This window comes from Magnolia sinica, chromosome 15 (assembly GCF_029962835.1).
Source record: "Magnolia sinica isolate HGM2019 chromosome 15, MsV1, whole genome shotgun sequence".
Taxonomy (NCBI): Eukaryota; Viridiplantae; Streptophyta; class Magnoliopsida; order Magnoliales; family Magnoliaceae; genus Magnolia; species Magnolia sinica.
In genome coordinates this window covers 34,753,049-34,774,148 of record NC_080587.1, presented here as the reverse complement: position 1 = coordinate 34,774,148, position 21,100 = coordinate 34,753,049, and the positions used below count along the sequence as shown (strand labels likewise).

At 38.2% G+C, this 21,100-nt stretch overlaps 1 protein-coding gene across 3 annotated transcripts in view; it reads left to right on the top strand.

Annotated features, from left to right (window-relative positions):
- Positions 1 to 21,100, top strand: part of LOC131228158 (protein CLT1, chloroplastic-like) — a 127,906-nt gene that overhangs the window by 35,529 nt on the left and 71,277 nt on the right. For all 3 annotated transcript variants that reach the window (XM_058223995.1, XM_058223994.1, XM_058223996.1), the window contains exons 2-3: positions 769 to 914; positions 2,982 to 3,019. In XM_058223995.1, the coding sequence (XP_058079978.1) occupies positions 769 to 914; positions 2,982 to 3,019 (184 nt within the window). The remainder of the gene's footprint in view (positions 1 to 768; positions 915 to 2,981; positions 3,020 to 21,100) is intronic.

The window sequence follows — 21,100 nt, the reverse complement described above, 5'->3', positions numbered from 1 at the left end:
GCTTGGACATAAACTTCCATATCAGCATTTGTTTAGCCATTCAAAACTGTCATTTGTTACACATTTTACAATTTCAGAAATGGTCCACTTCAATTTCCATTTTCAAACACATGCTGATTGGTCATAAATGTTGTAAGGGAAATAATGCTCAATTGTATCTGGTGCTCTTGTTGCTGTAAATTTTGCTGTTCAGAAATGTAGCATTTTTTTTTTTAATAGTCATATATTATCCCATTCATATCCAAAAAAAAAAACCCATTCCAATTTGTGTTAGGGGAGTTATTTGATACTCTGACAGAGTATTATGGTTGATACACAGTCATTCAGAAATTGCATGGCCATGCATTAACTCAAATTATACTATCCAAATTGCCAGACCCACTCCAGACAGGTTATCCTCCAATTTTAGATTGGTTGAACAATCCTAACCTCTGATTTGGGGAGACCATTGGCTATGGTTCATCTTAACCGTCTAATAAATATCCACTAATCTACTAGCTAAGTATCAAATAACTGTAAATTTTGGTTTATGATCCATCTAAAAGTGGGACTAACCATTTGGATGGTTTAATTTGGATTATTTTTTTCCCACACATACAATTTCATAATGCCTCCATGTCAACCATTACACTGTTAGAGTATCAATGTTCTTCTCTGTGCTACAGTGAATCATGCACCTAAAATTGTCAGTCTATGTCCACTCTTTGATTTTCTTCTTTGAAGCACAATATTTTTATCTGGGGCTTAGTCACATACTTATTTTTCCAGATATGTGGTGGTATACTTCTCTATTCTGTATTTCCGCTATCATGCTGGCATTGTTACGGATGAGATGCTTTCCTTGCCGAAGACTTGGTATCTCGCTGTTGGTCTCTTAGAGGCTCTTGGTGCAGCATCAGGAATGGCAGCTGGAGGTACTACACATCTCACATTAGCGATCTTCTGTTATTCCTTCATAATTGAAACATATATTTTTTATGATGCTGCAGACCACTTGAGCAGCATATGTCTGCATTCTGTGTATTTTCTTTTGACAGACACTGATATGTGGAACCTGTTGTAATCAAATATTGTAGCTATAAGAACAACAACATACTCAAATTAAAGACCTACCTAATCAATTTATGAAAATTCAGTAAGTATTATGCCAAGTTAGGAGATTTCAGTAAGTTATATATATCAAGTTATAAAAATTGATTAAGTGCACATGCCATATTTTACCAATAATTCAGTATAACATGTTAATCAATAATGTTTTTAATGGTGAGTTGCATTAGGCTAAGATGACTAACTACATTTTACTTGGGATATGTTTTCCTTCTCAATACATCAGTGTCATGCATTGTTACTCTGCGTTTAGGGCCTGTTTGGATTGGGGATTACCACGGTAATCTAATGGAAAAGGGCTATCATAACGACTTTACCACCACAAAACCAAACATAGCAATCGTCAGTCAAATGCAGATGTTTTCAAGAGACATGTAAAGGAATTTGTAATCATTGCTCTTTTCGATTGCATTACCATGGAAATCTCGAATCCAAGCAAGCATATCAGTGTATGGAATTGATGATTTGACATTAAAGTAATGGAAACATGTCATCATTATGATTTTACCACCGATAAACCAAACACGGCAATCCTCAATCAAAAGCAGATGGTTTGAGGAGACAAGTAATTTGTAACCATTTCACTTTTCCATTACATTATTGTGGTAGTCCCCAATCCAAACTGGCTTCAAGTTGATAAGCCCATCAAATTCTTCTAGCATGATTGGTAAATTTCTTTTTAATTGTAGCTCTTTATTATTATTATTATTATTAAACCACACAAAAGCTAGAGAAAACAAATAGGGTGCGGAAGGAGGGGATGATGAGGGATCATCCAAGGTCTATACGAAGATCATTAGAAAACATGCCATAATCTCAAAAAAAAAATAAATAAATAAACAAAATCCCTTTTACATCCCTTAAACTGGGGAAGACCTGAAGCCCAATAAAATCATTCGGCTTTTAGCTGTAGAGAAAACAACAGGGATTGTTTAATTGCATAGTGTATAGCCTCATCAATATCATTGTTTCAAAAAGCTACTGATGCTTATGCTTCAAGGAAAGGCTCGTGTAATAACGTCTCAATGCTTAATTAAAGCTCAAATAACAAAAAAGCTTTTGCTGAAGGCTTGAGGTTTATGCCTCACTAGTAGCAGAATGTTGACCAAGGAAACAAGGAAAGCTTCTCCATTTGGCTGGAGTTCAAAAAGTATTCATTTGAAAGAAAACCCTAGTTTATAACTTTTGAGCATTGTGAATTTTTGTTGTAGGGTTTTCTAAAACCCTATTTACATCAAATTTCTCAAATCTAGATCCCTTTCAGTACAAGCTGTAGAGGTTGTTTTTTAAATCAAATGATAGATATGTAAGCTACACAAGCTACCAAAAGGACGTTTCTGAATTATCACTAAGAATTACTAATGACTGAATCGCATGCTTGATGACTGGTGAACTTTATATTTCTATGTTTTGATTTCCATCTTTGTGGGCATTTTTTCTTCTTATTCTGCTTGTGTCATCTGCTTTCAAGTTTTAAATGGTGTTGCGAATTAGTTACGGTATCTACCACATAATTGTACCAAGGCATTTTCTCTTTTAATATATTTTCCAGATGACTTGCACATTAAATTGTATTTGTTAGACTTACATTTATACATAAGCGACACAAGCTACCTGATAGACTCGCATGATATGTTTTGATTTTCCACGTTTGAGGGAGTTGTCTTCGGTGTTGAAATTTTTTTTTTTGTATCTACCTCTTAATTGTACCAAAGTATTTTCTTACGCAATATCTTTTCCCTGATGACATGCACATTAAATTGTATTTGTTTAACTGATCTTTTTCAAATGCTTTTGTTTATAGGTTGGTAATGTATTACTTTTAGGTATCATAATGAGATTTTATTTTTTATTTTTTTATTTTCCTTGGACAGCCATTCTCTCTGGGGCATCAATTCCAATATTATCTCAGGTAATGATAATTATTGTTTTCTTGAAAAATTCATTAATTAAGTATATAGAATTCTTGTTGTCAATTAACCTCCAAATCCATTGGGGTACCCATGTTGGATATGACATGACATGTTTATGCTATGGTATGTCGTATATGATATCACTAACTCTTGTACCTGAACATCTTTTATTAAAAGTAAGAAAGAATTATAGACAAGGAAAATTATAAAAAAGAAAAGCAATCATTTTGAATTTCTTTGTCCAGAATCTATGCCACTGTTAAAGATTTACAAAAATATATTGCCTTTATAATTTTATTTTTTTTACCAATCTGATGGGGACATCACGCGCACGCACGCCGCCCCCTACGCATGTACACATGAAGGAGGGCCCCAACGTCGATCTGGATCGATGACGATGTCCAGGGAGGGCCCCCATGTTAGAAGACGGAATTTTTGTTCAAAAAAATGGGCCCGATAATCAAGAAAAGCCCATCATGGGATCTCATGATCATGGCCCGCTAGTCGGATTGATTTCATATTTTAGGTTTTGCTTATTGTTATTATTTAGAACATCGTGAACGCTTTAGATTTCTTTATTTAGTTTTTATTTTAGTTTACTTCATCGCCAAGTAATAGGTTGTGCACATGATGCGAGTTTTGGGGTATAGGGTTTTCCTATAAATAGGCACCCCTTGTAGTTCTTTTCAGTCATTGAAGTTAATAAAAAATTCCTGCTTTATTTTTCTGCTCTCTTCGTGAGTTGTGGAAGAATTCAAAAGTGGGTGCGAAGCCCTCCCTTTTCGAAGGGCTAACTACCGTGGTGCGAAGCCACATCGATCCCAATTCACCCCCATCTTCCATCATCTTTTTTTTTCCATCTTCCCCCACCATCCGTACTTCGAATTTGTCCTTTTGTTGCATCAGATTTCTTCATTGAAGCAGGTTTCCAGATTTCGGCCCGCAGGCGAGCTGAAACTTCGGCGGAGCACCACGCACAAACCGTACATCGGATCGAGCTGAAATTTGGAGGTTGTGGAGTCCATCCCTGGCCGACCAGGGCCAAGGTGGCCTTTTTCTGAATAGTGGGCCCCACACACGTGCGGCCGAGATCACACGCACGTCCGTCTGGGCCATTGTTGTTGACCACACGCGGGATTATCTTTTGGGTCAGGTTTTTATCCTCTTTTATCCTCTCAAAGCCATTTTTTCATGAATCCTAACCCTATATTACATGATCCCTAATTGATTTGCCCATTTTTATCACCTTAGGGTTCCTTGAATTGAAATTAGGGAATCCCTTGGATTAGGGACTAATTTTTATGCATGAGTAGTTGATTTTATTTCCCTTTGACATTGTTTGGTTTATAATTTTATCGGTCCAGTCCTAGCCTGTGTCGGCTTGGACCAGCATAGATTCCCCTTTAATTGAATGTTTGGATTTTCATGTGGGATGTGAAATTTGTGTGATTGTTTCTGAATTGGTGTGATCTAAGCCTGCAATCTTGCATATCATATTTAATTTTCCATGTCCTGCATCACAATCACACTTCTGTAAAACTTCCACTACCCTCTCACCTCTCCATTAACTATTGTCTCTTGTGATGAATTTGCCTCCATCAAGCTTTGGCATGTAACACCTGCCATAGGGTTACAAACCACCCACAATTTCATGGCCTTTAAGCATAGGATATCCAAGCCATAAAAAGGGTTGGGTAAATCAAGAAGATAGCTGGCATGAAATCAGGTTATTCCACACACTAGGCGGACAATCTGATCCAATATGTTTGGCCCACATGATGAGTGGATTGGCCTGTTTTTCACACTAGGGGATCTTCATCCTGCAGACAAACTTGGATCAGCCTAATTTTCACACTTGGGGATCTTGAACCTTCGGACAAGCTTCTCACAACTCGGATCTCCCACACGTGAGAATGTAGACCATTGAATGTTTGGCATTTTCTAGTTTACTGTGGACTAATGTTTTCTCTTTCCTAAGCGTCTTATGTTTTTTTGGCCATACAATTGAAGGCTTAAGATTTTCCTATTGAGGAGATTTTTGCTTCACGAGCCATTTACAGTGGGGTCCATAATCTCATTGGTTGGAACTTGAGCCACACCCTATTTGTACATGTTAAAAACCTAAGGCTATTGTTCACGTGCTCTTCCAGATCATTGTAATGGTTAGAGGTTTACTAATTCCACACATTTGTGGGAGTCGTGCCCATCCACATTTGGGCACGTGTCAATATTTAAACATGTGTGCAATAAATTATTAGGGTGGGCACACATGTATGATTTAGTTGTATTTGATGAAAAGATCGTTATGAGGTTTTTGACTTTTAAAAAAATAAAAATAAAAATTCATAGAGAGATTCAAAATCGATTTAAAAGCAATATATTTGTATTTCAATATGATAATGCACTAGAGTATCTATCCACCTCCTTTCAAGCATACTTAACTTCATCTAGGATCTTACCCCAGACTTCATATCCCTATAACCCAAGACAAATTGTGGTAGCTAAAAGAAAAAACCGACACCTGTTGGGGGTGGCCAGATCACTTCTCACCCATATGCATGTTGCTAACCGATTCTAGGGGTATGTCATTCTCACTGCATGCCATCTCATTGGTAGGTTGCCCTTTGTAGTGTTGAAAGGCAAGACCCCTTTTTTGTACTCTTTATATATATATATTAGCACATTTTCCATTATCTACTCGTGTATTTGGGTGCTCTTCCTTTGTCCACATATTTGGACATGGAAGTGACAAACTTGATGTTAGAGTTGTCAAGTATGTGTTTCTTGGATATTCTCGTACCAAAAAAGGATATAAATATTATAACCCTATTGCCTGTTGTCTATACGTGAATGTTGATGTCACTTTCTTTGAGGATGCTCCTTACTTCACCTCCAATGTTGGTGAGGTGGAGTTACAATCTTGGGACGTCTCACATGCAATTCCTCATCTAGCGGTTGATATTTTTGAACTTATTGACTCTGCTACTGTGGACATACCACCATTAGACCATGCTGACAAAGGAGTTGATTCTCCTGATTCAGCACACCCTCGTCTTCTCCTTCACCCGTGGGTTCGTCCTCTACTCACTTTGATTTGGAATTACGGATTGCTTTCCAAATGCTATTCAATCATGCACCTTACATCCTTTATCGCACTTTGTTTCTTATCATTGATTGAGTCATAATTTCCATGCCTTTGCTTTATCCCTGTCACATCTATTTTTACCCACGAATTATCATGATGCACTAGTTCATCCTGACTGGCATAAAGCCATGGAAGATGAGATGGTTTCTATGTACCAAACCCATGCATGGGAGTTAGCTGATTTGCCTATCGGCAAAAAGGTAATGAGATGACTATGGGTTTACATTGTCAAGTATTGCCTAGATGGTTCAATTGAGTGATTGAAAGCATGTTTTTAGCTAAGGGCTACACGCAACCCTAGGGTCTTGATTATTAGGAGATGTTTTCACTTGTAGGAAAACTAAACTCTGTTCGAGTATTTATCTCTATTGCAAGTAATCAAGACTGGTCACTTTATCAATTGGATGTCAAGAATGCATTTCTTCATAGAGACTTGGCTAAGGAAGTCTACATGGAGAAACCTCGCGGATTTGTTGCTTGGGGAGATTGGGACAGTATGTAGACTTCAAAAAGTAATTTATGGCTTGAAGCAGTCTCCAAGAGCTTGGTTTGACAAGTTTGGTAAGGTGTTACTTGCTTTTGGCTTCTATCAGAGTAATTTCGATCACTCAATGTTCACAAATCACAATGATGAGAGCATGATAACATTGATAGTGTATGTTAATGAGATCGTCATTACATGGAGTGATGCATCTGGCATCTCAAAACTTAAGAAGTATCTCCAAAAATATTTTTAGACTAAAGAGCTGGGACTCCTCTACTTCTTTTGATTGAGGTCGCTAGATCAAAGTTGGACATTAATCTTTCCTAGAGAAAGTATGTGCTTGATTTTCTAAAGGAGACTTGCATGCTTGGGTGTATATCGGCTGATACACCTACGGAGACTAGTGGGAAGGTATTGGATGATCAGGGAGATTTGTTTGATGAGTGGGGAAGATATAGAAGAAGTAAATCCGATATATCTTACAGTCACTCAGCTAGATATTGCATACGCTATTAGTTTGTGAGTAGATATATGCACCGACCAAAGTTCCACATTGGGAGGCAATCCTTAGGATTCTCAAGTATCTAAAGAAAGCACCTGGTCGCACCTGGTCAGGGGATCTTGTATCAGGCTAATGGTCATCTTCAGGTAGAGGCATTTGGTGATGCTAATTAGGCAGGTTCCTGTACAGATAGGTGGTCTACTTCAAGATATTTTACTTTCATTGGAGGGAATTTGGTTACTTGGAAAAGTAAGAAGTAGCATGTAGTTGCTCGTTCTAGCACAGAGGCGGAGTATAGAGCCATGGGCAATGCCGTCTGTTAGCTATTATGGCTCCAGTTCTTATTATAGGAGGTTCAATTTTTCACAGGTCCTATGGTGCTCTATCGTAATAATCAAGTAGCAGCCCACATTGCAAATAATCTAGTTTTCCATGAGAGGACTAAGCACATAAAAGTTGACCGTCGTTTCATCCAAGAGAAGATTGCTTCCAACAAAATTGCCACAACCTATATTCAGTCTAAATGACAGATTGCAAATATCCTCACTAAAGCATTACCATATACACATCTTCCTTTACTAGTTCCATGTCGAGCATGCTTAATATCTATCATCTAGCGTGAGGGGGAGTGTTGAATGGAGAACATTGTATTTTAGGTGGTCCTACAATCTATCATATACTCTCTTCTAATTTTATTAGTATAAATTAGAGTGGGGCAGTAAAGAGCCCTAATCTCTCAATTAACCCTTAATCATGGGTACTGAGGATATAACCGATTTCTAAGCTTCAGTCTAGGAACAAGACTTTTTGTCTAGCTTGGTAGTTTTTTTTTCCATAGAGGTTTCAACAACTTTAAATTTTCTATTTTGAACCGCTTTAAGATTTTCTGTATGTAGGTAGCTTGAGACAAGCCCAAGAATCTCCTAGGGCAAACCCTGATGATTTTTATCCCGATAAGAAAGTTGACTTACCTAAGATCTATCATCTCATCGTTCGAGAAAACCCAATCTTTAGTCGTCACCAATAGTCACATATCATTACCAGCTAGTATCATCTATATATAGAGATAGTATCAGAAAAAATCTTCCTGACTTCTTCATGTATACACAATAACCTTCTTAACTCGTTGTGAACCCGAAGGTGGTGGTGGCTAAATGGAACTTCATGTACCGCCTTAAAGATTACTTCAACCCATAGATAGATTTTAGTAGTCTGAAGACTTAGGGTTCTTTTTTTCCACATCCCACAAGATGTTTCATGTATATTTCTTCTTCTAAGTCACTATTTAAGAATGCGGTCTTTACATCCATATGATGTAAAGACGACATTCTTAATGGACAAAATTATGTGGATTGAGAAGGATTTCGCAGCAAGTAAAAAAGTTATCTTCATAATCAACACCTTGTTTTTGTATGAAACCTTTAGCAAGTAACTGTGCTTTATACTTGTCCATTGTATCATTTACCTTTCTTTTGACCTTGAGTACCCACTTGTTGCCTATCGCTTTGCAATCGGAAGGCAGATTTACAAATTCCCAGGTTTTATTCTTCTTTATGGAGGCAATCTCTTCATCCATGGCAATTACCCAATAAGCCTAATTTGGAGACAACAACACATCCTAATAAAAACCAAGTTCATCATCGTCAATCCCAATGCAAGAGTACCCTCAATATGGAAGTACCTTCGGGGAATTAATCCTCTTTCACATTAACACAATTCATGAGCCTGCTAAGGTGTACTACCACTGTTCTGACGTACTATGAGAGCATCTCCATTGTGAGAACCACAACTCCCACTTTCTTGAGATAGATCGGGGATTTTAAAAAACTTTATCCCAACTTTTTTGTTCTTACAGTTGAAGTATTAGATTCTATTTCAGTTCATCTCCACAGTTTTCAGGAACTAGAATGTATCCCTTTGAGTGCATAAGGTACTTGATGAATACGGACTCAATGGTTTTACTATACTTCTATGAGGAGTAGGTAGAAAATATATTCTAATGATTTCCAAGGGCATAGTTGGCTAAAGAAGGAATCCTTCTAGTCCACATCTCATATAGGGTCCTGGGAACAAATTTAGATGGGACTTTATTAAAACATTAACGCTTGTAAGCAGTGCATCCCCCTAGAATGTGGTAGAGAGATTGGCATATGCCATCATCGATCTAACCATGTCCAATAATGTTTTGTTCATTCTCTTTGCAACTCCATTTTATTGTGGAGTATAAGCCATGGTATACTGTTAGACGATGCCAACATTTTCACATCATAATTTGAATATTTCAGATGTATACTCACTATCTCTATTAGATCTAAGGATTTTCATCTTTTTCTCTAACTGATTCTCTAATTCAGCTTTGTATTTAAGGAAATAGTCAAAAGCCTCATATTTATGTGAGATAAGATACACATCCATAAATGAGTAACCATTAATGACGACAATGAAGTATTTGCATCTATTTCTGGTATTTTCATTTAGGGGTCTACAAATATCTGAATTGATTATCTCTAATAGACCCTTAGACCTAACCGCTTTAGGAAAAAAATGTTTCATTTAGGGGTCTACAAAATGTAAATCGATTTTGGATAAAGAACCTAACAGACTAGAATGAGCGAATCTTATCATACGACCTCGCATGCCATTTTATAGATTCAGATATAACCCATTTATTTGATTTAGAAAATAAAACAAGGGGTGCATCATCTCTATCTGCGTCAACAATAAATAATTCGAATTAAACTACCTCATGCAAAGATGACGTTATTCAATCTTAAAGAAACATTAGTGCTAAAAAACAAATATCAAAACCATCTCTGCTAATAACCTAGAAATAGAAATCAAACTTCGATGCATTCTAGTGCATAAAGCGTATTACAGAGGCTTATTGTTCGCGCTACGCATATATGGAGATGTTAAACGCCAATTCTTAACAAGTCACTGCGTATTCCCCATGTACACCTTACAACTCTTCGTGGCTACATGACAAAATTCCTCGAGTCCTCTATGATCTCATGTCACGTGCTTTGTTGCGAATGAATCCAAAATTCACTTGTTAGATAGATTTCCAATAGAAATAATTTAAGAATAAATGCCTATAAACAAGGTTAAAGATGACTTTAGAATTGCTATTGTTTTATTGGCACATTGATGGGCATAGTGGTCAGGGTTTCTGCAACTTTCTGTTTTTTCTTTCCTTTTCACTTATTAGGATTAGTATGAGGCACCATGATGAGGACATCCAACCATCTAAAGTTTATCGTCAATGGAAGCGGCCCCACAAGCATCACTATGGATAGGATGAGATTGAAGATCAAGAGAAGCTTGTTGTAGTTTTTTTTTTTAGTTTGTTAGTCTTATGTTAATTTTCTATTGTAGAAATTTCTATTTTTAGAAGTTCCTATTTTTAAAATTTTCTATTTTTCAGAAATTGCTATTTTTAGATATTTCTATTTTTAGAAAATTTTATTTTAGTTAATTTCCTGATTTTCAATAAATTCTAGTCTTGAGAAATTTTTATTTTTGTTAGTTTTCTAAGGTTTTTTTTCTAAATCAAGACTTTGTTAGTTTCATGTTTAGGTTGTTTCTAATATAAGAACTAGGGGTATTTTGGTATTTTCCTTTTATTTGCAAGTTCTATTTAAAGGGAGTTAAGCCCTAAACATTATAGTTGATTTTTTTGGGGAAAAGAATAAAGCTGTGGAGCTTTTCCCACAGCCGGGTATGAGACCTTCCTCTTCCTCCTTCTGGTCCTTCTTCTACTTTCTTTCTCTGGTTAATCATCCTAATCTTCTTCTTTCTTCCATCTAGTTTATTTGCAAAAAATCTGGAATTCTATTTGTGAATTTCCTACTTCTTGGATTTATTCAAACGTCCCCAATTGATAATCCTATTTGATCTAACAATTTGTTAAATGATTAGATCATCATGTTGGATGGTTGAATTGACCCTTGTGAGATATGAAAGTCCTATCTTTCATAGGATCTACTTTTCATATTTGAATCTTTAGTACTACATGATTGTAGTGGATGAGCATGATCATTGATGAGTTTTCGTTCAGATAATTCTTATTTACGATGAATAACCACATTGAAATTTGATTGTTTATTTTGTGTTTTATCTTAAATTCTAATTCCTCACATCTAAGGTAGATCATGTTGTCCTATGTCACACCATGGGTTTCAATTCTTGAGTATTCATTTCACCTTGCAAGATTTAGACCATTTCTTGTTGGCCTTCCTCTTATGGGTTTCTACTATGAGGGTCTTGGCTTCACCTGACTGAATTGCGTTCATTTCAACCTCATGTACTAGGTGGCCACAAAAGTCTCTGAACATTGTGATCAAATCATTGTGATTTAGAATCCTTTCGATTGTGGCCCACGATTCGGGTAATGAACAGTGCATTGCGATGATCTTCTGATTCTCAGTCAATCTGCAGCCAACGATCTTAAGGGCACCTATCATTTGTTCTTTTAAAAAAAAAAAATAAAAATTAATACAATCCTTAGTGGAACAACTGACTAGTTTCCTATACTCTTGAAACTCCAATTCCATTGCCTTAACTCATTCATTTGTCTTCTGTGCATAGGCATTAGCTAGTGCATTCTAGATTGCGTTAGTGGTCTCACGCACCTTATATGTATGTATGAGCTCTTTATGCATGACGCTTATTAGAATGTTACAAGCTGAGTGATTCTGCTTACCCTACTTGTTGTAATGCTCCATTGCAACTCCGCATTCTGCTAAGTTTCGATTTTCAACCAAAATTAGTTCTTCCTGGACCACATTCAGAGTGTGCGAAATGTCGTCCTCATCTAGAAGGTATCTCACAACACAAGACCAATCTTCATAGTTATTGCCATCAAATTTTCGACCCTTTGGTTGTTCAGCGATTAATAGTTATAATTTAAGGGAATTAACACTAATCATCAATATTTTTACATATTATGTAAATCTTCAAGTTACAGAAGTGACTAATTCATCTATATGATGAAATCTGGAAGTCCATATACTAGAACGAGTGGTACAAATCAATTAAGTTCTCTAATGTATGATGAATTAGATGCTTTTGTGACAATCTATTTATATAACCTATGCAAACCTCCATTATAGGTGTATGCATCATTTGGTGATTAAGACAAGCTTCCACTTGGGTTATGCACAACCTTAATCATAGGAATAACTAGCACTAAGTTTACAATGTTATAATGATAAAAGGGACATTAATCTAAGCAGATTAAACCAATCATAATATCATAGTTAATATCATAAGAATCGATAAAGATAGTGTTAATCTGACCTATTAACCAAAGATCATCGTTGATCATTACCGTCAATGATGGGTCCGATCATCATCATTGATGATGTATCCAATCATCAACATTGATCATCACTATTGACAATGAACTTGATCACTTGCGGATCATCAATAGGATATTCACATAGATGCATGCACACTTGCAATTTATTATCAAAGGACACAAAGGATCACATATTTTGGTTATCTGCTCTCAAGATGTATGGCCCACCTTGTTGAAAGACATGATCACAATATCAAGATATATAAACATGTTAATTAATTGCAAAATTTTATTATTTCATATCTTTTATTTTAATCCATATATCGCTCATTACCATCACAAGAGATCTGGACCACTAAAAAAAAACCGGACTACATCATTGGTTACATCTCGTCGAAAACCCCCAAGTGACTTCTCAGCACTTGGCCTAAATCAACCCACAGATGGTTGATTAAAGGCCCTTGATAAGATACACTTAATTTTACATAAAAGTAACTTGGGGTTTTGAGCGGGCCCATCTTCATTTGTGCACAAAACTGGGGCCCATTTATGCTTTCTAGATGCTTTGTGGACTATGTAGAACAGTTCCCAAATTGTGTCATAAAGAATGGGATTAGATGATATCATCATAACCATCAAAATGCCACATTGAATGTTGATGAGCCCGGGCTCAAATTTGGGCCCGTTTGATTAGTGGGGCCATGGACAGCACTTGGACAACAATGATGGCTGTCCACGAGCTTGATTTAGTGGGGCATTTAAGGTACATTTAATATGAGCCTAAAAAGATGCCCATATTTGTCTAAAATGGGCCTAAAAGCAAACAATCCCACTTACCCCTACTCTAGGCCCAAAACCGCTCTCTCACTTCTCTTCTTCTCTTCCTCTTCTTCTCTTTTTCTAGGTCATAATTTGAATCAAATAAGGCTGAGTGATGGGGTAAAAAAAATTTAAAGCCCGGAATGAAGCCAGCCACAGTCCCAGTAAGCAGGCCCTTTACATTTGAAAAAAAAAAAAAAAAAAAACCATGCCCAAAATTGATGCTTCTTCTTCTTCTCTCTCTTTCTCTAGGGTTTCAACTTTCAACTAAAAACATGTCCCCCCCCCAAAAGCAAATTTCTGGCATCGAAAGGGAAGGCAACAAGGTCCGTTGCACCACAATTGCTCTTGGCGATGATAGCCCAAGGAGAGAGAGAGAGAGAGAGAGAGAGAGAGAGAGACGGGGGTGGTGTCCAACAATCAGCCCTTTACCCCTTTTATATTCTCTCTTCTTTTCTTTCTCATTTTCTTATTTATTGTTCAGGTCAATCTATCAAGCTCTCCAATTACCATCCCTCGTTCTCAACTCAGTGGGTAAATGGCTTATAACTTATAATTAGAAGAAAAAAGACTGACATGATTGATATATTAATTAAATAAAAAGCATTAATTAAAATAATATTTTTTTTTTTGTGTGGAAAAAAGGGCATTTATCTTGATTGTCGACTCAAAATTGATCGAAGATCCGTTGTAATCGCTCTGATGCCACTAAAAGATGGCCTAGATGTGTGGGCCTGCAAGATCTAACGTTTACACAATCTAAGAACCTTTCACACAAAAGCCAAAGAAGGATGGTCTACATTTATTGGTCCACCTAACTACTATGGGAGCATAGAGGATCTTATCTCACCTCTGATTCTATGTTTAAGATGACACCTTGATTACAATCAATGGCTTAGATCGTCTAAAGGCGGCCAGATGGACAAAAAATAGGGTATAAACCCTCACTATTTTCTCTTTGGAATCCCTCTTAGTTGGGTTGTGTGTTATCCAACATTCGAAGTATCAGTATCACTGTAAGTTTCGCTGGTCGGGGATATGGAAACAATATCGATATCGCCGATAAAATCACCAATTAACAAGCAAACAATCATGCATAATGCTTTTATACATTATACATCTATGCATAATAAGCATATAAATGCAATACACATGCATGGTGATCTAACTATCCAACCATCAAACAATCAATCCCATCAAATCATCCAAACATCCAAACATCCATCCATCCATCCCATCCAATCATCCAAACATTCATCCATCCCATCCAATCATCCAAACATCCATCCATCGCATCCATCCAACCATCCCATCCATCCAATCATTTTTTAATAAACATAATTTTATTTTTATTTTTTGCAATATTGATGCATTAGCAATATTATCAAAATATTGTTGATACATTGGCGATACAAGCAACACCTGGAATTTACATACTCGAAAATATTGGCAATACGTTGGCGATATAAGCGACACTTGGAATTTATAATTGAAAATATTGGGGATATGTTGGCAATATCGATACATTGACGATACTCACCGATACTTCTGATACTACCACTCTACCAGTGTTATCGGTATCGCCGAGTTAAAGATACGGATAATATCGAGGATTTTATTGTAATATCAGGGTTACTTTGAGCAATGGAGTAATATCTCAAATAAGGGGATTTATAAAGGTTAGAAATCGGGAGATAACAAAGAGTTTGGATGAGGCAAAGGTTATCTTATCTCATCTCATCCAATCTCTCCATCTTCTCAATCACATCTCTTATTGAATTTTAAGTCTAAATATAAAAGTCAATTTCAAACCTTAGAGAGAAAGCAGAAAGAAGGGTTTAGAGGGAAAATCATGTGGGACCCACCCACTATCAATTGCCCACAACTGGTTCCCATGGGCCCATGTCCAACAATCCCAATTAACCAACTATTTGGGATGGATTTGTGAATCTTATTTTCTCAAAAATTATGTCCTTATCTTTAGTAACTGAAAAGCCTTAATATATTTATGCATGACACGTTGTGCAAAAACAGTTACATAACGATATTACATACACTATTATGCAATTCCAGGTCGAATCAGGCGCCTCCAAAAAAACAGCACCATATTATTTGTTATGGGGACATACGGCTATTATAGGAAGTAACGACTGTTATCCCCGTAACGGTCTCCTTCTTAAAAAAGTTTGATGCAGGACAACTAACCACTTGCTCTAAAAGCTCAAACTAATAGAGCATGGCGAATCAATCCCTTTATCTCATAGTCCCGGTCAGGCTCTTGGCTAAACCCCCCTCGTGGGCCCCACTTCTCATGGGTCTCGCTTCACACGAGCCACTCGCCTCACATGCAACCCCCCCCCCCGAACTTGCCCCTTCTTCACACAGGCTACCTCACTCGAGCCCGGTGCGAAGATGCCCCTACATTAATCACCTAGTGAGGAGTCTTGAACATAAGTACTCCTACTCTAATACCACTTTTACATGCCTCTGAATTAATCACTATTGAGGCACAAAAATAAGGAAGAAGAATGAAGAATGAAAAGATCAAGAGAGAGAGAAAGAAAGGAAATGGGAAGAATAAGTATCATGTTATGGTAGTTGCACGGAACCACGCAATCGATATCGGTTGCGCAAGTCCGCACAAACGGTTCTGTTGATACGCGAGCCGCGCAAAGGGATGAAGTGATTGTTTCGAATGGACGATCAGATTTGATGAAAGGTGGACCCCACGGCACAAAGATCGAGGGTTCACACGTGTGAGGGTCTATAAATACCCCACTCCTCTCATTTTGGTGGTTGGAAGATTTTGAAAGAAGATTGGTGCTCCTAGAAGACTGAAGGTAGGAGAAGGAAAGTGGGGAAGGGTTTGCGGGGTCTGCGCAACAGGTTTGCTACACAGTCAGCAAAAGTCAAGTGCTGATATGCTGCTAAAATCGCCAAGCTCTAGTTCTCCTTTTGCACAAGAATATGAGCTTCAAAAAGAAAAGATCAGACGATCGAATCCGCACAACATTCCTCTTAAAGAGATAATCAGATCACAAGTCGAAATGCTACCGGATTTGATATTCAGATTCAATATCCGAACTTTGTCAATTTCTGTAATCTATCTCAAAATCAAGAGATACTTGAGGATGTAAATGAACTCAATATTAATAATACGATGACTATTCTTCATTACGTTTCTGTTGTTATGTTTGAATAAGATAATCTCCCAAATCAAATACATTTGTTTCTTGTTCAAAACAAAATGGCGACTCCACTGGCACATTCAGTAAAGAAAGTGAACTTCTATTTCACTGCGACTGGGTTCGTAGTGGAGTACGCAGCAAGCCAATCATCGAACCGTAGAGTCCGATCACCTGCAAGTAAGGGTAACAAACCTCCAGTGATGACCGGAGTTATTTCTGATTCACCTCGAGCACTAGAAGGTGATGAGGACTAGATTGTCGTGGCATCTCAAAGGATGAGAGCCCGAAACACAAGAAGTCCTAGAACAAGCTTGCCTTCGCCAAGAATTAGGGGACCAATAATGCGGAATGCTGTTAAAAAGAATCCTGAACTTGCCCCTCCTGCAATATATCCCGGGCAAATGGTGCTGCAGTTAACATCACATGACTTCCCGACGCTTATTTCCCTAAGAGCCTGATGGACAAAAGAACAAAAGGGTAACGCACTACTCATAGGATCACCTACTTTTGTATCACCTCAATCAATCAGTTGCAGCGGAAGTACAGGAAAATCGAATGAGACTCCCCTCTTTGTAAGCCCCATCACATCAATATATTCCCATCCTACTCTGACTACAGCTTCATCAGGAAGCGGGGAAGCCACAGTACACATGGTCGGAACAAATCAGGAAACCATGCTGACTACAGAGGACCGTATGAATGAAATGACACAAGCACAGAGAATACTGATGGAAGAGTGTAGAAATCTCAAAGAAGCTTTAGCAACTCTCGCGCACAACGTAGCCCAGATGGCAGCTCCTCCAATGATGGGCGCTATGAGTGGACAAGAACACCAATCCGAGGGCTTTCAGCCACCGGGGGCAGGATCACTCGGATCTGCTCCAGCAGTGAGAACCATAACTCAAGAGGAAGTACGGCAAGTTGTTAAGGAAGCTGTCAGAACAGAAAGGGAACGTGAGAATGTCGACCAATTCAGATATAGAACACCATATCCAATGGAAGTGGAAGACGTCCCTTTTCCAGTTAACTTCAAGCATCTAGACTTTCAAAAGTTTAATGGGGATGGATCGCCAGAGGAACATTTGATGCACTTCATCACTAGTATGGGAAATTTCTCTACGATACCACAATATTGCCTACGATTGTTCGGATCTTCTCTGACAAGTAAGGCTTCCGATGGTATTCTAGTTTGGCCCCAGGATCGATACGCACTTAGGAACAAATGCAGGACGCTTTCATGTCGAATTTCTTCTCATTAGAATGCGATGTTAGCATTACAGAGTTAGCTTCTGTGCGGCAGAGATAAGGGGAACCTGTGGAGAAATTCATAGACAAATGGAAAACATTGGGAGCCTCTTGCAGGCAGTTGCCAAAAGAAAAAGAGCAGGTTAAGATTTGCTTAAACTCCATGGAAACGGGAATCGCGTTTGGACCAACGCCGATATCAAGACTTTCTGTGATCTGGCCACCAAAGCCCACGCCTTAGAGCTAGTGACCCCAAAAATGCCAGCGTTTCACTATGAAACGGCCAGGAGAGGACCCAGTAGGTTGATCGCGAACACTGTGGATCATGAGAAAAGAAGTCAAGAGACGAGATTTAGGAGAAAAAAGGACAGAACAAAAGGAAGAACCAAGCCGACCTAGAAACAGATTCAGCGGAAAAAGGCCCAAATCACTTAATTCTCACGAAGGGTTTGCGTTTGATAGGGAAGATGTTCTTCCCATGATGAACCAACTGTTGAAAGCCGGTACGATAGAATTACCTGCATCCAAGCGTCCTGAAGATGCAACAAGAACGAGAGAAAGGGATTTCTGCTGCTATCATCTTCTGGTGGGGCACCTGACAGAAAATTGTTACATGTTGAAATGCATAATACAAAGAATAATAAACAGGGGCAAGATAGTGATTGGAAAAGAAAAAGAAAGAGACGCAAAAGCGACAGTGAATGTGCTAACAATTCGGGAAAGTACCCATGAAAGAACAGGGAAAGAAAATCGTAAGATGACAGGAAAGGCCATAGTAATCACACTGCGATCAGGAAAAAAAATGGCAAGTCCCCCAAGGCAGAAAACTGCAGTCACAAGAAAAGAGATCGTTGAAGATCAGCGTAACAGTGATGAAAGAGAAGAAAAGAATGAGGCGAAAAAAGTGAATTATGATGAAGTAAGTCACTTGAAAGGCATACTGGCTCGGTTAAGCGTTTATAAAGCGCTAAAGTTATCAGAAGACTTTCGGCAAAGTCTGATTCAAGCGCTATCCGACCACGATGTTAGGGAAACGTTGCTTGCGAAAATGGAAAATGAAGAACGCAAAGAACAAGAGGATTGCATGCCGGTAGTTTCTTTCTTTGATGATGATCTGGCCTGTGATACAGGGCATGATAGGCCGCTAATGATAGTGGGCCACATTTGCGGCAGGGAAGTCAAGTGGATTATGCTCGACAACGGGTTTGTGGTGAATCTTTTACCACTAACGATGTTGAATAAATTGGGCTATCATCGTTCTGATCTGCGCCCTAGCTTTAATCAAGATGGGCAGCGCGCGCTCAGTAAAATTACAATAACATTGGAAATAGAAGAATTAACTACTGATGTTGTTTGCCATGTAATTAATGCAGTCACGACATACAATCTTCTCTTGGGAAGACCATAGATACATCAGTACAGCATTATACCTTCTACCCTACACCAATGTTTCAAGTACTGTAAGAACGGAGTACAGTATAAAGTGATGGCCGATGCGAAACCATATACAGAAGCGGAAGCCTTCTTTGCAGACACCAACTATTATGACGGGTTTGCCAGAGAAGAAGAGAGAGAGAGTGATGAAAACAAGGCCTTAGGAAATGTTCATGCGAAAGTTATGAAAGAGGAATCTGAAAAGACAAGATCGTCTGGAATTTCAGAAGCAAAGAAAAAGTTCTATTTTGTGCCGAAACACTTGAGACAACCAGAACAACCACCATTAACGTTATTGTCGCCTGAACAGTTGAAAATTCTACAGTCAAATTACATGGTACCATTGCCATATGCTGAAGGAAACAAGCCATTTCCGGTTATTCTGGAAAGATTTCATGTCAAGGCCGATGCGAAGTATCCGGAACCGATTGAATTATACGCCTCTGCAGAAGCAAAGACAGCAGAAAAAGTTGAGAATAATGTATATCACGGAAAGCTGACATCTCGCAATCTTAAGAAATATAGTCCAGCAAGCAGGAAAATCATAAAAAGCATGGGTTTTGATTACAAAGAACCTAGTGGAGAGTCAGTCAAAAGAGATGAGGAAAATTTCAAGGATTGGGGGCAGAGTTTTCAGTGAATATGGTCACAATTGATCAGCTATCAGAAACAGATCTTGAGATAGTCAAGCATCCTGAGACGGCTCCGAAGCAAATAGAAGACGGGGGGCAGTCGACGATAGATAGTTTGCGAGAAATAAATCTGGGCACAGAAGAAGAGCCAAGAAACACATTCATAAGTGTTGGTCTTCTCGAGCAAGAAGCCGAAAAATATGTCCAACTCCTGAAAGAAAATAAAGATGTCTTCGCCTGGATATATGTGGAAATGTCGGGTTTAGAACCCTCAGTAGCAATGCATCGATTAAATATTTCTAAAGACAAAAGGCTGATTAAGCAAGCGCAAAGGCGATTTCACCCAGACTTGGTTCCTCTGATAGAAGAAGTGAACAAACTGTAAAAAGTCAGATTTATCAGAGAGGTCAAATATCCTAAGTGGATATCAAACGTTGTCCTAGTAAAGAATAAAAATGGACAGATCAGGGTGTGCATTGATTTCAGAGATCTGAATGAGGCTTGCTTGAAAGATGACTTTCCTCTCCCAATAATCGAATTGCTGATTGACAGTACGACACAATATGTTGTCATGTCCTTCATGGATGACTATGCTAGTTATAATCAAATTAGAATAGCTCCTGAAGACGAAGAAGCGACAACGTTCAGAACTTCGTTAGGAATTTACTGCTACAAGGTTATGCCATCCGGTCTCTAGAATGTTGGGGCGACGTACCAAAGGGCAATGCAAAATATCTTTCAAGACATGATGCACAAGCATGTTAATGTTATGTAGATGATCTAGTGGTCAGGTCAGGTAATCATCAGGAACATCGTGAGCATCTAGCATCAGTCTTTCGTTGGCTCAGAAAGAAGCAGCTAAAGATGAATCTAGCTAATGTGCTTTCGGGATGTCAGCCGTTTTCTCATTTGATGAAGAAAGGAACAGAGTTTGTATGGGACAAAGCCTGTCAGAACGCATTCGATTCAATAAAGGAACTGTTTAGATAGCCTCCAGTATTGACAGCTCCTATAGCGGTAAGCCACTTATGTTGTACATATCTGCGACCGAGAATTTGCCGGGAGCCTTATTAGCGCACGTAAATGAAGATGGAAAAGAAACAACTCTTTATTATCTGAGCCGAACTCTGATAGGCGCAGAATGCAATTATTCTTCGATTGAGAAAGAATGCCTGGCGCTGATATTTGCGGTGTAGAAATTGAGACATTATTGCCTCTCTCACGATATAATTTTAATCTCAAGGGTAGATCCGATAAAGTTTCAAATGGGAAAGCCGATGTTATCGGGAAGATTGGCCAAATGGATGCTATTACTTTCGGAATATACGATTA